The sequence below is a fragment of the Tarenaya hassleriana genome, unplaced genomic scaffold (genome assembly GCF_000463585.1).
Source record: "Tarenaya hassleriana unplaced genomic scaffold, ASM46358v1 Cleome41, whole genome shotgun sequence".
NCBI lineage: Eukaryota > Viridiplantae > Streptophyta > Magnoliopsida > Brassicales > Cleomaceae > Tarenaya > Tarenaya hassleriana.
This window is the reverse complement of record NW_010966933.1, coordinates 905,785-922,035: the sequence shown is the minus strand read 5'-3', so window position 1 is coordinate 922,035 and position 16,251 is coordinate 905,785. Positions and strand designations below refer to the sequence as shown.

Here is a 16,251-nt window from a genome sequence, read left to right as displayed (position 1 = left end):
AACCATGTTTCATTGTCTATATATATATATATATATATATATATAGCTATAGATCTTAACTTATAATAAAAAAATACAAAAATTACCCACAATTCGTAGACATATACATATATGCCTTCATATATGGAGACAAATAAGCAAGTGCGAAAGCACGAAGCCAAAAAACTTATAGAAAGTAAATACTATAAATAGATAATCATAATTAAGTAGGTAGGTGGGTATTACTATTCGAAATTATTTTATTAATGCCTTATTATAACCGAACCAAATGACGATCGAATAATAAAATTTATCATTGCCTAAATTCGTTTTCCCTTTCCGGAGCGTATCACTCAGCGTGAAACCGAACAGAACACCCACCTCTTTGCTCTGAACTTCCAACTTCTGAACGTGGCGCCACGTGTCACATGGACCCCACCTTGACGACAAATTGACGGTCCACTCTCTCGGGCGGGCCCCACAAACGTTAAGAGCGTGCCTTGCACCACCACTCCTATATATCTAACTATTCGAATCTTGATGCCATGCTCATACCAAACAGCAAATAGCCTTTGATTCCCTCGCCTTTATACTTGACCAGGAAGCTGTAGGCCGATATCTCCTCCAAAACGACGCAGTTTCGATTCAGGCCAATAACAAACGAAGAATCCTCTCGTTTTTCTCTGTAATTGCCGTCTTTTCGTGTGTGTGTGTGTTTTTTTTCTCCGACATGGAGAGATATGAGATCTTAAGAGATCTTGGGTCGGGAAATTTCGGCGTGGCGAAGCTGGTCAGGGAGAAGGCGACCGGCAAGTTCTACGCCGTCAAGTACATCGAAAGAGGCCAAAAGGTTGCATCTTTACCCCCCCCCCCAAAAAAAAACCTAATTCTTGATCTTTTTTTTTCCTTCTGATTTTGGGCTGACGATCGTCTGTTTCTGTTGATATTCTCATTTAGGTTTTGGGTTTTGACACCCATGTTTTTTTTTGTGAATTTTCTCGTAAATCGACGATAAAAATGGGTATTTTTCATGTGAGGGCTATGCAGATAGATGAGCATGTGCAGAGGGAGATCATAAACCACAGAGCCTTAAAGCATCCCAACATAATCAGATTCAAGGAGGTACGTACAGTGTTATATGTATATATATATATATCCACCAAATAACTGGGCATATCGCATTTTGTGAGGAAAAAAAAGGCAAAAAAGAAATCAGGATATAGAAAAGGAAGAAGAAATTCTGGTGATTTAATATGCATATATTTGGTACCCACTCTCAAAGGACAGAGAAGGAAGCAGTCTTCTCGTTAAATAAAATAGGGTTGACAAAATCCACCTTGAGATTATCTTATATTATTATTGGAATGGTTGATTAATGAAAATGGACCCACTTATTGAAAAAAAAATGTTTTTGTTTGGTCGTTTGGTTGGTTTTTGTGAATATTTGCAGGTGGTACTGACACCGACACATCTTGCAATAGTGATGGAATACGCAGCAGGAGGCGAACTCTTTGAAAGAATCTGCAATGCCGGAAGATTCAGCGAAGACGAAGTACCATAATATATATATATATATATATAGTTAATCATTCGTTTTCTTAGAAAAAATATTATTAACCTCTAATTATCATAACCCTTTAATTTATTTCGTTTTTAATGACTGCCCTTTTCGTTGTTTAGGCAAGATATTACTTCCAACAGCTTATATCAGGAGTCAGCTACTGCCACTCCATGGTACATGCATGCACACATATTTCAAATACGTACACATATATATATATATACACACTCATTATGTTTGCATGTAATAAAAAAAAATTGTGTACTGAAATTTGTGAAATGTGTATTTGGTTGCAGCAAATATGTCACAGAGATCTCAAGCTTGAGAACACTCTCTTGGATGGGAGCCCGTCGTCGCCGCAGCTCAAAATATGCGATTTCGGCTACTCCAAGGCAAATTAAATAAATTGTTACAAAAAAATCTCATTTTTATTTCATTTTTTGTATTCAAATCAAGCAGCTAATTACTAACTAATATGCTCGATTTGGTGCGTTCTCAGTCGTCGGTGTTGCACTCTCAGCCTAAATCCACCGTTGGAACACCCGCCTATGTTGCTCCTGAGGTCCTGTCTCGAAAAGAGTACAACGGCAAGGTATACTTACATGTATATATATATGTATATATATGATATTATCTTGATGGTGAATAATTCATAAGATGATGATGTAGTGATCTTTGGAGGTGTATTATTGTAGATTGCTGATGTGTGGTCATGTGGGGTAACCTTGTATGTAATGCTCGTTGGTGCTTATCCTTTTGAAGATCCTGAAGATCCAAGAAACATTAGAAAAACTATCCAGGTCCTTTTAATTATAATCAAACCTCTTCTTATATGATTTTTTTTTTAAATTATTCCATAGTTTTCTATTTCAATTATGATAATTTAATGTTTGATTTGATATGAATAATAAACGGGTCGTTATTATTTGTGACAGAGGATTCTGAGTGTTCATTACACCATACCGGATTATGTCCGAATCTCCCCGGAATGCAAACATCTCTTGTCTCGTATTTTTGTTTCCGATCCCGACAAGGTAATAAATCGTATAAATAGTTTGTGTTTTCCCCCCTTACATTATTATGTAAAACCGAAGAAAATCCGGTTGAATGAGCTCTAGACCAGCCTGGTATGCCCAAACCGGGATGAGAGATTCCAAATTCATCGGCTTAGTCCAGTTCTACCGATCATGAATCATGCTTTTGGGTTACAGAGAATAACCATACCGGAAATCAAGAAGCATCCATGGTTCTTGAAGGATTTTCCTCATGGACTAATGGAAGAAGAGAAATGCAAAGGAGAAGTCGACATTAACAATTATGTTAAAGACCATGAAGAGGAAGAAGAAGAAGAAGAGTGTCAAAGCGTGGAAGAGATAGTAAAGATAATAGATGAAGCAAGAAAGCCAGTGGCGGGTAACAATGGCGGACTAGGGTTAATAGATGGAAGCATGGATCTTCTTGATGATGATGATGATGACGTCGATGACGATGAGATTGATGATGTCGAGACCAGTGGTGATTTTGTGTGTGCCCTCTGATTGATTTTATCTCCTCCACCCACATCCACGTTTAGAAATGTATACACACATACAAACATATATGCCACGTCAGCATTGTGTGACTTTGCGTGAGTGTGTGTGTATATGTGCTGATAGTGTTTGTATGCACTCGTGGTATTTATATAATAAAGTGGATAAAAGTATAGTTGTATCGATCAATGATCCACCAAAATCTTACGAAGATATCGTTAGGTGGTTTGCAATTTAAATAAAAAATATATATTTTTACAAAAAAAATAAATAAATAAATAAATAAAAATAAGATAATCATACAATAGTAACAATACCTCATTCGAAAAAGATATAATAATCATATGATTGGCTCGCAAATCGAAGGTCATGTATGGTATGGTAAGATGGGATTTAATAGGGTATGAATCGACGTATGTATGACATAACATGGTCCACCTTGACAACCAATGTTAGGTAGTTCGTAGTTGAATCCACTATTAGTTATTTTATTTAATATATATTCCATTTTGTAATTCCGAAATTTTGGAGATATGAATATTTTTATATTTAGAGGCAGTAAATCTTAATTAACGATTATTTATATATAGAATAAAGTGACTAATTAATAAAAAAATCGTTGAAATATTGAATTTATACACACCAATTGATGGAAAATAAACATATTAATTTTTACTAGTTAAATTTAACGATTTAATTAGAAATGATTAATAACTAAATAACTGAGATGTGAGTCGAACAACATATGATTAGTGAACTGGATCTGAGATAAAAACCTTATGATTATAATTTATCTAAATAAAATGGCAAAAAACCGGATTCAAAAACCAAACCAAACTTTAAAAAACATAACAGAAGATTTTTCAATACAAATTGAAATCGACCCGAATTCAATATAAAAACATAACGGTTAAAATTTTTCGAATAAGAAAATAATCGAATTTGAATATAATAGAATGAATTTGAGTTGGAATAAACCCACCCTATGACATATTCTATTACCATATTATGTTTATAATATTTTTTAATCTACTAGTTATTGGGCCCAAACATAAAGAACTATGTAAGCCCATTGCTTACGTGGAGCCCATATAGAAGAGGCCCATAATGTTCAACTCGTTTGCGCGGTGACCGTGTTTCGTGTCTGCTTCTCTTCTTCTTCTTCTTCTTCTGCTTCTTCTTCACTACTGAATTTTACGTGTACAGAGACCATTGTTATGCTCTTTCTTTCCAGATTCCGGGTAGCGGTAGTTCAATATCTGGAATCCGACAGCTGGATGCCGGAAGAAGCTAGAGATCGGGGATGGCGACAGACTGTCGCGATCCGATTTCATCGTTCTTCAATGCTTGATTTGCTGTTTCAACCGCTTTTCGTATCCGATCGTGCTTAAGGCAACGCAAATTTCGAAAATTCCCTTGATATATTTTATGTTACCATTTGATTAGCGCCGTGTATGATCGATTGTATTGGTTTTGGGATTCCGATTGTGGCGAGTTTTAGGTATATGAATTACATGGAGACCGTACATTCTATCCCCCTGGCATCGAACTAATATTTCCATTTCTTAGATTCTTCTTGATTCAGCAACCTGTTCACATGATACAATATCGATCTTTGGGGATGCAGGGAGATATGTTTCCGACAACAGGGTTTCTCGGGAATTCCCTGGAGATGCAACGGGAGAGGTTTGTGTTTTTGCTTCTGCTAACTCTCTTTAGTTCCCGATGGTATTCCTGAATAAACCATGTTTGGTGCTATCATGTCTCCTTCATTATTTTCTTATATTCTTGTGCTGGACAGGAATGTAAGGGTTTTCCGGATGTTGTTCTTGCTCCTGGTCGTGTTCCAAACTTGTTTGGAATGAGATGACCTCTGAAGCTCTTTAACCTCTCGAAAGACGATGTTAGGAAATCTGTGAACATACACCTTCAAATCCAAAGCAGGTTTATCTTCATTACTTAACTCCTTTATGTTCAAATATGGCTCCTGGAGTTGACAGAAGTGCTTACAATCTGAAACTCTTTTTCCGCTGATTGATTGAAGCTCGAATTTTCATTGGCGGCTAAGAAGGTGAGAAGGCCAACAATGTCCAGAGGCTTGTGATTGCATAGACTCTGCAAATGGAGAAAGCAAGACTCGCCATAAAAAATAAGAGAATTGCTAAGGCTAATGCAACAGATTAGGCGCAGTCCAGTACCAGAAGCTTCTGGTAAAACCCTCTGCTGTGCCGCTTGGATTCTTCGAGAGGGTAATCATCACAAAACTGCAACTTGGGAGCAATTCAACAGCAATATTGTAATTTATTATATCTCTTCTTATCTTATCAGGCTGGAGTGGATACATTCCAGGTGATGGTAAAATAAAAATCATAAATTTAAGCGCTAAGAGCTGCAAGTATAGAAGAGAGATGTATCTCTCTGTTCAAGACTCGAGCAGTACATTAAGAGGCTTTCGATTAACAACCCTGCAATTGAACCTAATCTCTCCTGGTCTCCCAGACTGTAAGTCACCCATCTTCACCATCCCTTCCACGAAAGCTCTGAAGAACTCTTCTTGATCCTCACTGAACATCTCCACATACCCCCTCGTCTCTGGCGAAGTGTAAAGTGTCTGGTCGGAATTCAGAAACCCTCTTCCCGAAACCAAGTCTTTGAAGTATTGGTTGTCAAAAACTCGAGGCGTGGCATCAAGATCGCCTGTCACGTTCTCGTCGCCACCCAATGGGCACAGCTTGTTGAGCTTCTCCCTGAAGCTGGGTTCAAGTGCAGGGTCGGGTTTGCCCGAGCCAGATTGGTTGTATAGCCTGAACATGATCGAGAAACACCGGCCCTCACCAATGGAGTGTGACCCGGAAAGAGCCACCATGTCTTTGGCAGAGAGGTTGAATCGTCGGAAGAGATCCACCAGGGACGTTGCATTGGCTCTGGGACTCGGCATTATGTCGTCCGAATCTTTCTGGCTGGCGGTTAGACTGTCTTTTCTGCCGAGCTTCACTTCCCAGTCCGGTCCTCCTGTCTGGTTCAGGACAAAACCAAGATCGAATCAGTCAATAACCGAAGTGGCGTGTTATGGGGGTTGAACTAACAGGGGGGATATATATGTGTGTATATATATACAAGGGCGACGGCGTCACGAGCGGCCATGATGACGATGTCGGCACAAGAGACAGTGGCGGGACAAGCCTTCTCGATTGCTTCTTTAATGTCGTCAACCACTTCAAAGGATCTAAGAGAGTTAATGTTGGAAAGAGACAGTTTCTCCCCCACCATGTTTGGTGTGTCGTCGAGCAACAGAGAGGCATCGCATCCCTACCCAAAAAAAAAAACAGAGAAAAAAAAATTCAGACAAGAAAGTTACAAACAGGAACGAATTAGCTGCTGAGAAACCAGGAGAACCTTAGTAAAGTCGGGTACTTTTTTCTTTTCTCTATAAGAAAGATTATTCCTTTTTTTTTTTTGGGTTTTCAGATGAAATGAGAAGTTGGTAATTACATTAACAAAGCAGTCGTGGAACTGGAAACGCATGACGGAGGCTACGCTTCTGGGTTCCTTAAGCATGGCTTTTCTCATCTCTCTTCTGACGATGAATTCGGCTTCCGGGCATGTCTCTCTGTAGAATCTTGGCCGGAGAATCTCTCCGGGGACCGCTGCTGCCACCGCCGTAAAGAGTAGGAGAAGGTGAACAGGTGACATGCTCTTCTCTCTCTCTCTCTCTCTCTTTTTAAGGCTTTTGAATGATGTTCTAGCTGGTTACTCTATGAAAGAAGTGATGGGGAGTGGTGGAGGAGAAGAAGAAGAAGAAGAAGAAGAAGAGACTTTTGGTGGTATCGAGAATGATTCTTAGTCTAATTTTGGATGGGTGTGTGCAAGTGTGGTGCTGTGGGGTTGGCCCTTGGAACTATATATGCAGACAACCTCTCTCCATATTTTTTTTAACCCCAATTTTTTATATTGAAAAAAATCTGAATTTTGAAAAACATTTATATTTAAAATCCGTCTACTTTCACTTGTAAAAAAGTGATACATTTTGTCAAAAGTTTGTATCTTGAGGCTAGAGTTAATTCATTGCACATTCATATTGCTTTCTTATGGTCCTTTATTGAACATGTGAATCCACACGGGAAAAAAAGGAAAGGAGCTAAACATGTATGTATGTGCCATAAATACTTACTATAAATCATCTGTGATTTTGCCCTTTCATGCATAATAACCTCAAAAAATGTATAATTAAAATTTGGATGAATATTTTTTATAAGGATTTTTTTTATTAGACTCCGTTGTATTAGATTCAATCTTTTTAAAAAAAAATCATTTTTCTTTTTTAGAAAAAAAAATATATCAAACAATTTGAACCCCGGATTAAGTTGAACAAATAATATATATCCTTTTCGGGTCAATTCATTAACAGAGGCTCCACAGGTTATTGACTTTAATTGGGATAAAGAAAGCAACTTTGGGTCCTACGGAATTATCTGTCTTTTTCAATAATTAAAGCTTTGAATTATAATATGATATTTATACTAAGCACAGAAACGTTATGTTAGCATAGTTGCAGTCTATAAATAACACAATCAACTATAATAAGTGTATGCGGATTGAGATCAATAATGAAACAACCAACTTTTGCTTTACTTTAGCAAAAAAAAATCCAACTTTAATGATGCATATGAGATATTGTGAATCTGAACCAAAGCAATATAATAAAAATATTAATAATATTAATAATAATGTGTTTATAATAAGGGGAAATAAATGAAGAGAGAGAGAGAGAGAGAGAGAGAGAGAGAGAGAGAGGGTGTCGCGAGATAAGAGGATTGTTGTGGCAAGAGGAGGCAACACAGATTGTGGGTTTTTGGTTTTGGAACCAAACAAAGCAAAACGCAGTTTGAGAGACTCATAAGTCACAAGTCTTTTTTTTTTTAATTTATTTATTTTTTTCCGTGGTCTGAAAAGGACTGACACTAGGGGGCGGTCGTCACTCGTGGGCCGACGAGGCGTTTGATTCGTCGTCGTTTATTAGATACTTATCTTCACTTTATCGTCAGATGTTTACGCCATTTTGTTGAAAATTAAATCACTCTCCCCTCTCCTCTCCTTGGACAACCATGGACAATACACATACACATACGCATACGCATATACATACATACACTCATATTCAGAAGTTACATGGTTCTTGTTGTCATCAAAATATGAGGATCCGTACTCTTGACGTCGATAATTATGCTTCTACATATAGAAATTTCCGCATACTCAACATCCATCTAAAACATTGATAAAATTGGTCTTAAGAACATTATAAATTTTAGTTTTCTTTTTTAGCTGTTGACCTATTTACCACTATGGATGGATATATATATATATATATATATATATATAAAGAGGTTCAAAATGAGGAAATGGAATGCACATGGACGCCACTCAAATTTACTAAGTGCGTTTTGGACGACCTCGTGACTATACATGAGTGGCCTAAATCCTTGTATTGTATGTGTATATATATATATCCCCTTAACCATTAGGCAATTACCACTATTTTTGCTTGTATCTCACGACACTATCTTATAGGATATATTACATATTCCATATTCGTGGAACCCTAACCGTAGCCATGCCTGTGACCATACATCTTTATGTCACATCATTTGCGTTGCGTATATGCATTGATACTCTCATATTTGAAAAAAATCAAAATTTCAGCACCATCAGATATTGTTGGAAATTCGCATCTTTGGGCTACGATTTGGCAAAAAAATGGCAAGACTTGATTTTTTGCAGCAATTATTACGGACTTTTATGGGATAGACTATTAAAAAAAATGTTTAATAAGAGAGCATGATTTGTCCACCACCTCTTCAACAAGGACAAAATCATATGATATTTTAATAAATCTACAATTAACTCCGAATCCATAGGCCCATATGCCAACTTAAACCCTAAGGCCCATTGACAAAGCCCTAATTTGTTTTTTTACAAAATTTTGCAAAAAAAAAAAAGGGTGGGCAAAAATACTCTATCCGCAAATATTCGTTCTGATTCATCTCGAAAATTATTTGAAAACCGGGTATCAAAGTTTTATAAAACTATAGTTTCGTATATAAATAAATGCGATGCTTACTAACTATTAATGCGGTAAAAACGAAAAAAGACAATGCCATTGATTGAATTGAAAGCTATTTTGCCTCACAAAATCCAATGATGTTATATTATCAGATGGAATATTTTTTTTTTACCTGCAAACAAATCAAGAAGACTTGCAACACACGCTGTTCTTGGTAGGAATCTCCTGGGCAGGTCCCGGAATAACGATCTTCTTGCCGGCCAGCGATCCCGGGATATTTGAATCGCCTTCGGACGCGAGATTCTTCTTGTTCACCGTGTTGAAGATCTCGGTCAAGAGAGTGTTGAAGGCCTTCTCGACGTTAGTCGCGTTTAAGGCCGACGTCTCGAGGAAAAACAGTCTTTCCTTCTCCGCGAATTCTCTGGCGTCTTCCGTGGGAACAGATCTCTGATCTTCGAGATCTGTCTTGTTCCCGACCAGGATGATGACGATGTTCTTGTCAGCGTGAGCTCGCAGTTCTTCCAGCCATCTCGGGATGTGCTCAAAGGTTTCGCGTTTCGTTATGTCGTATACCAGCATTGCCCCTACTGCACCTCTGTAGTACGCGCTTGTAACCGCTCTGTATCTGCTTAACCCGAAAACATCGATCAAGTAAGTCAGCCGTCAAAGATCAAACATGAATCCAAGTTCTTTCCCTTGCAAAAACCACTGGTAACATTAAGGAGTAGAGAGTAGAACAGAGCCATAACATGTCGATAATACCGTCATTCGTGGGATCTAAACGCATAAAGCTAAAGAAATGCTGCTGTCTACAAAAGTCCAGTTTAAAGGATACAAAGAGAGATCTACGTATGTAGACAAACTCTAGCTCTGTTCCTCTAGATCTTTTCCATTTTTTTTTCCTGCCTTAAGTCTCAGATTTCGTACCAGCGGTTCAATCAGATCAACATTTTCAATACATAAGGTAAAATATCTTCCCGATCTGGTCAAATCGAACTCATAAAGTCCTATAAGTGCAAAGAAAAAATCTACTCAAACCAATTGGTCAAACCAGGTCGCTTTCAGGAATCTTCAGATCCAATCGAAATTCTAGGGGTGGGGGGGAAACCGAGTTCGAATCAACAACTACGGAATTCTGAACAACACTTCCGGATTTCTGCGAAAGACCACATAAATCTAACAAGCGAGAGCTCGAGAGAGGAGCAAGAAGATCGGAGAAGGCACACCGTTCCTGACCGGCGGTGTCCCAGATCTGAGCCTTGACGCTCTTGTGGTCAATGACGAGCGTACGAGTCTGGAACTCGACTCCAATGGTGGCCTTCGAATCCATGCTGAACTCGTCCCTGGCGAACCGAGCGAGTAGCTGAGACTTCCCGACCGCGGAGTCGCCGATCAGGACAACCTTGAACACGTAATCCACCTTCCCCGACGCGCCGCCGTAACCTCCTTCTCCGGTCATCGTCTTCTCCGCCGCCAGCGAACCAAAACACCTCTCCCTCTCTCTCTCTCTCTCTCCCTCTCTCTCTCTCTCTCTCTCTCTCTCTCTCTCTCTCTCGTTCGCTCTGTTTCCTTCGGTTGGTACTTGGTACTACAGTATAGCTGGTACTCTTTACCAAAGGGGAGAGCGATTTGAAGAGGGCGCGTTTAAAAAACTAAGTGGTTAATGTGGCCGACAGTAATCACGTACGCGCGAGTCTATGTTAATAGAGTGTGACACCAATCGTATCAATGAAACGTGGCATAATGTGAAAAATTTTGCTCCTTGGCCACGATCAAGCTAGTTTCCGGGACGTCTAAAGGTGTGCGGGAATGCAAGTGATCAGATTAGGATAAATTTATGAGGACTGATTAGAGGTCCTACCCCCCTCATTACTGTCTTATCCATCTTTCCTTTTTTGTATAAAAAAAATATACATCTGGCCCATAAAATTAAATATAAAAAATTGAAAACGGCATATGTTTCGAACCTGCGACCTTCGCGTTATTAGCGCGACGCTCTAACCAACTGAGCTAATAGGCCTTTTGTCTGGTTGATCAAACCAATATAGAATACCCATATACTCTATTCGATCCTCTTAACAAAGAAATGAATTGAAAGGACATTCGTTTTGCAGCATATATAAAAGAATAGTCTACAAACTCGTAAGAGACACTGCCGGACGAACGAGGAACAAATCACTCAGAGAGGCATTTGACCAAAAAAAGAAGAAGAAAAAGAATTCAAGGAATAAAAAAATGGTTAAAAGAGACCTAAGTAGATCAGATCAGCACCGCACAACTGTTCGGTCTTCAGGGTCAAGACAGGTCACGGCTAGCTCTTCTTATCAAGGATTGAAAAAGATTTTTCTCATTGATTCAGAATGAATCTGTACAAGGATTTATACAGGAAACAAATAACAAACTTCCTAACTGATTTACAAAAGGAATAAAGAATGGAGGAGAAATGGAGGAGAGAGAAATTGCCACACGAAAATTGTATGCGATTTCTTCCCTTAGTGAGCTCAGTGGGTCGCCTCTCGTTGTTTCTTGCTTGGGCCCAACATCTTTTATAGGCCCAATACATATCCTTAATATGCCCCCCTCAAGACACAGACGGTAGGAAGAGGCTTGAAGTTCCCAGGCGATCTAAAAGTGCAGAGAACAGAGCAGGTTGAACTTGTTTCGTGAACAGATCAGCCAATTGCCTGTTCGAAGTGACATGGAGCATTTTGAGAAAACCTGATTGAAGCTTCTCCCTCACGAGATGGCAGTCGATGTCTATGTGCTTGGTGCGCTCATGGAAAACAGGATTAGAGGCAATGTAAATTGCGGACCTGTTATCGCAGTATAGATTGGCAGGACCAGAAGGAGAGACATGAAGGTCGGCCAATAAATTCCGAAGCCAGATAAGCTCGCAAGTTGCGTTTGCTAAGGAACGATATTCAGCTTCAGTGCTGCTTCGGGAAACAGTGGTCTGCTTCTTAGCTTTCCATGAGATGAGGGAGCTACCAAGAAAAACGCAAAAACCAGAGATGGATCGCCGAGAATCAGGACAGGAAGCCCAGTCCGCATCAGCAAAAGCATTGAGGCGTATATCAGAAGTGGCCGAGTAAAAAAGGCCTTGTCCTGGGTTCTTTTTGAGGTAACGGACCACACGTTGAGCGGCTCGTAAATGCTCAGTGGTCGGTGCTGATAGAAACTGACTTAACTTGTGTACAGCAAAGGTAACATCGGGTCTGGTAATCGTGAGGTACAGCAATCTACCAATGAGCCGACGATAACTGGTAATGTCGGATAAGGGCTCCCCTGATTCCCTTGTCAAACGAACATTCGGATCAAGTGGCGTAGAAGCAGGTTTGCAACCAAGAAGACCTGCATCCTCAATCAATTCCAGACAATATTTCCTTTGACTGATAGCAATACCACTAGCAGAACGTGCAATTTCCAAACCCAAGAAAAATTGTAATCTGCCAAGGTCCTTGATATGAAACTTCTGATTGAGAAGCTTCTTCAAAGCTCGAACAGCATTGTCATCATTGCCTGTGATTATGATGTCGTCGACATAAACGAGCAGAGCAACAAATGTCTGCCCGGATTGCCGAACAAACAGCGTGTGATCGGCCTGAGATTGAGTAAATCCTGCAGAAACCAGAACTCGAGCAAAAGTTAAATACCATTGCCGTGAAGCTTGGCGTAAGCCATATAAAGACTTATGCAATCGGCAAACATCATCATTGGGCAACGATTCTCCTGTGGCAGATGTATAACCTGGTGGCAAGGTCATATAAATTTCTTCATCAAGGGTGCCGTGTAAGAAGGCATTGGTGACATCTAATTGACACAAAGACCAATTTTTCACAGCTGCAAGTGCCAGAATTAGCTTGACAGTGACCAATTTGGCAACAGGGGAGAATGTTTCCAAAAAATCAACGCCCTCTTGCTGGGTAAAGCCTTTGGCAACCAGTCTGGCTTTAAATCTCTCCACTGAACCATCGGCTTTGTGCTTAACCCGATACACCCACCGGCAACCAACAGCTTTTTTACCTGGTGGCAGAGACACAATGGACCATGTCTTGTTCTTAGCCAATGCACGAAGCTCTGTTTCCATGGCATTCCTCCAAGCAATATTGGTTACAGCCTCTTTGAAAGTTTTGGGTTCAGTCTCTAAGGAAAAATTGAGGACCGAATTTCGGTATGATGAAGAGAGACGGTCATAGGATAAAACAGAGGTGATAGGATATAAAGATGAGGAAGAGTCAGCAAAGTGTGTACTGGAAAGAGAGCAATGATAATCACGAAGGTAAGAAGGAGGTTTGACATTTCTTTTGGGTCTGGTAGCAGGTGGTTGTGAAGAAGAAGAGGAAGGAGAAGGGGAAGAGCTGTGTGGTTCAACTGGAGGTGACGGTGTCGAAGCAGGGGCTGAGGAAATTGAAATAGGTAATGGCAGAATATTGTTTGGAAATATGATGTCGGGAGTGACAGAAATCTCAGAATGGAAAGGAAATATGGATTCATGGAATTCAACATGGCGAGAGATAATGATTGTATTAGTTGCAAGATCGAGAAGCTTGTAACCTTTATAGCCTGAAGGATAGCCAAGGAAAACCGTCGCTCGAGCACGAGCCGAAAACTTATGGCGTTGTGAACTGTATGTAGATGCATATGCCAAACATCCAAAAACTCTGAGATACGAGTAGTCAGGAAGTCTCTGTTTCAGCAACTCATAAGGAGACCTATCTGACAGGAGTGGAGAAGGCGTCCTATTGATGAGAAATACAGCCGTTCTGACACAATCCGACCAAAACTGTAGTGGAATATTCCCCTGAAAAAGCAAGGCCCTAGCAACATTTAAAATGTGCTGGTGCTTGCGTTCCACAACTGAGTTTTGTTGCGGAGTTTGCACGCAAGAATAGTAATGGAAAATGCCTTTAGATCGAAACAAGGATTCAAAGGATAACTCCGGAGCATTGTCTGATCTCACAGCCTTAACTTTCAGAGAGTATTGCGTTTCCACCAAAGTCAGAAAATCTGGAATGACTTGCAGAACCTCGGATTTCTGTCTCAGCATATAGACCCAAGTGACCCGAGAATGATCATCCACTATTGTCAAAAAATACTTATATCCATCATAAGAAGAAACGGAGAAAGGACCCCAAACGTCTATATGAATGAGATCAAACAGGGATTGGGACAAATTGTTGTTTGAAATGAAAGGAAGATGACGTTGTTTAGCTAGGTGACAGACTCGACAATGAGAAGAAACAGAACACTTAGACAGAGATAAAGCATCAGACAACGTTCTGAGTTTTCGAAAAGATAAGTGGCCTAGCCTAGAGTGCCAAAGAGAAGGATCGGTACTAACAGAATGAACAGAAAAAGATGGAACAGAGGGAATGAAGTCGGGCTCGAGGAAGAACAGATTGTGCAAGAGCTTAGCCCTCCCAATCGTCGAGCCCCGAGAAGTTTCCTGAATGAGACAAGAGGCAGATGAGAAAAGACAGGACAAATTAGTGTTGCGAAGCAAGGAGCTGACACTAATGATATTAAAAGTAAAGGATGGAACATAAAGCACATTCGTCAAGAGTAAATGATCATTCAAGGGTACTTTGCCAGCCTGAGTGACCGAGATTTGAAGACCAGTAGGTAGAGTGACTGTGCTCGGAATAATAGTAATTAACTCAGAGAACAGATGTTTGTCAAAGCAAACATGAGCTGAAGCACCAGAGTCAACAATCCAAGAGTGATGAATCTGGCCATGGACCGAGGCAGCATTACATACAAAAGCAGAGACGAGAAAGGCGTTACCGATTTCAGGATCAGAAACAGGGGCGCCATTTTCAGTGATGGAGGCACCAGGATGCTTCAGTCGATTGGAGATTTTGGAGCAGAGATCCTGAATCTGACTGAAAGACATTTTCTCCACATCGGAACAGACATTAGAATCCGGAACAGCGTTAGCAAAATGCGTCGTTGGTTTAGATTGTACCGAACGAGCAGGAGAGCGAGGAGAGGTTGATCTTCCTGATTTGGGAGCACGATACCCAGGGGGAAAGCCATGAAGGCGATAGCATTTCTGAATAGTGTGCCCATAAAGACCGCAGTGGGTACAGAGAGGTCGCTGCTTGTTTTTAAAACTAGGCCCAGAGGCGGCAGAAACCACCTCGGATGAAGGTGCAGAGGAAACCTGAAAAATGGCAGAATCCAGAGGTTTCGAGGTCTTGATCAAGCGTTGCTGCTCTTGCTGAAGCACAAGATTGTACGCCGTTTGGAGATCAGGAGGAGGATCCAATGCAAGGATGTGACTACGAACTCCTTCAAAATCATCATTGAGTCCAAAGAGGAAATCAATGACAAAGTCATTTTCATCTTCATCATTCCACCGTTTTGAGAGAAGACATGTGCATCGACCACATGTACAGGAGTGATTAGCCCGAACAGATTTGAACTCCTTCCAAACAGCAAAAATGGCAGTAAAATAGGAGGCAACATCCATGGAGTTTTGACGCAGATCGCGAAGCTTTTGTTTGATCCGATATTTGCGTGGAGCATTACTTTGTTGATAGCTCTTGGAGAGGAACATCCACATGTCTCTAGCAGTATCCACATACAGCAAGCTCTGAGCAATATGTTCGGCGACAGAATTCATTATCCAGCCTCCAACTATAGCATTATTGCGAACCCAAAAACGATGGGTTGGATCATCCTCAGCAGGTTCGGGTAGAGAACCATCGACAAAGCCGATTTTGTTCCGACCCTCGAGAGCCATCTTGAACGCCCGAAGCCAAGATGGATAGTCAGCCGCCCCAGTCAAGGGTTTAGTGACGATCACCACGCCACCATGATCAGAAGTGGAAAGATAGTAAGGACTATCAGCATCAGGAGTATACGGGGCCGCAGGAGCAACCGTATTCCTCGGAGGAGCAACAGCTGGAACATCCGCCATTGAATAAACAGAGAAAAAGAAAGCAATCCGAAAAAAAATCAGAGAGAGTGCTCTGATACCATATCAAGGATTGAAAAAGATTTTTCTCATTGATTCAGAATGAATCTGTACAAGGATTTATACAGGAAACAAATAAAAAACTTCCTAACTGATTTACAAAAGGAATAAAGAATGGAGGAGAAATGGAGGAGAGAGAAAT

General features: G+C 40.3%; 3 protein-coding genes and 2 long non-coding RNA genes across 5 annotated transcripts; 3 read left to right on the top strand and 2 right to left on the bottom strand.

Moving 5' to 3' along the window:
- Positions 1-522: 522 nt before the first annotated feature.
- LOC104824887 (serine/threonine-protein kinase SRK2F) lies at positions 523-3,252 on the top strand. Its single transcript, XM_010557072.1, has 9 exons — positions 523-829; positions 1,027-1,101; positions 1,430-1,531; positions 1,660-1,713; positions 1,837-1,932; positions 2,040-2,132; positions 2,236-2,340; positions 2,476-2,574; positions 2,752-3,252. Exons 1-9 carry the CDS (start codon positions 710-712, stop codon positions 3,076-3,078), a joined length of 1,071 nt encoding a protein of 356 aa, XP_010555374.1. The 5' UTR covers positions 523-709; the 3' UTR covers positions 3,079-3,252.
- A 972-nt stretch (positions 3,253-4,224) lies between these two features.
- On the top strand, positions 4,225-5,490 carry LOC104824884. The gene is made up of 4 exons (XR_773480.1): positions 4,225-4,755; positions 4,871-5,013; positions 5,114-5,318; positions 5,398-5,490. It is a non-coding gene; the product is annotated as an uncharacterized LOC104824884 (long non-coding RNA).
- Positions 5,351-6,837, bottom strand: LOC104824885 (peroxidase 17). Its single transcript, XM_010557071.1, has 3 exons — positions 6,562-6,837; positions 6,187-6,378; positions 5,351-6,085 (listed from the first exon to the last, which is right to left on the bottom strand). The coding sequence occupies exons 1-3, from the start codon at positions 6,760-6,762 to the stop codon at positions 5,492-5,494; spliced, it is 987 nt and encodes a 328-aa protein (XP_010555373.1). The 5' UTR covers positions 6,763-6,837; the 3' UTR covers positions 5,351-5,491.
- LOC104824886 lies at positions 6,663-7,155 on the top strand. Its single transcript, XR_773481.1, has 2 exons — positions 6,663-6,755; positions 6,837-7,155. It is a non-coding gene; the product is annotated as an uncharacterized LOC104824886 (long non-coding RNA).
- A 2,047-nt stretch (positions 7,156-9,202) lies between these two features.
- LOC104824883 (ras-related protein RABA4b) lies at positions 9,203-10,756 on the bottom strand. Its single transcript, XM_010557070.2, has 2 exons — positions 10,357-10,756; positions 9,203-9,755 (listed from the first exon to the last, which is right to left on the bottom strand). Exons 1-2 carry the CDS (start codon positions 10,587-10,589, stop codon positions 9,314-9,316), a joined length of 675 nt encoding a protein of 224 aa, XP_010555372.1. The 5' UTR covers positions 10,590-10,756; the 3' UTR covers positions 9,203-9,313.
- Between the last annotated feature and the right edge of the window lie 5,495 nt (positions 10,757-16,251).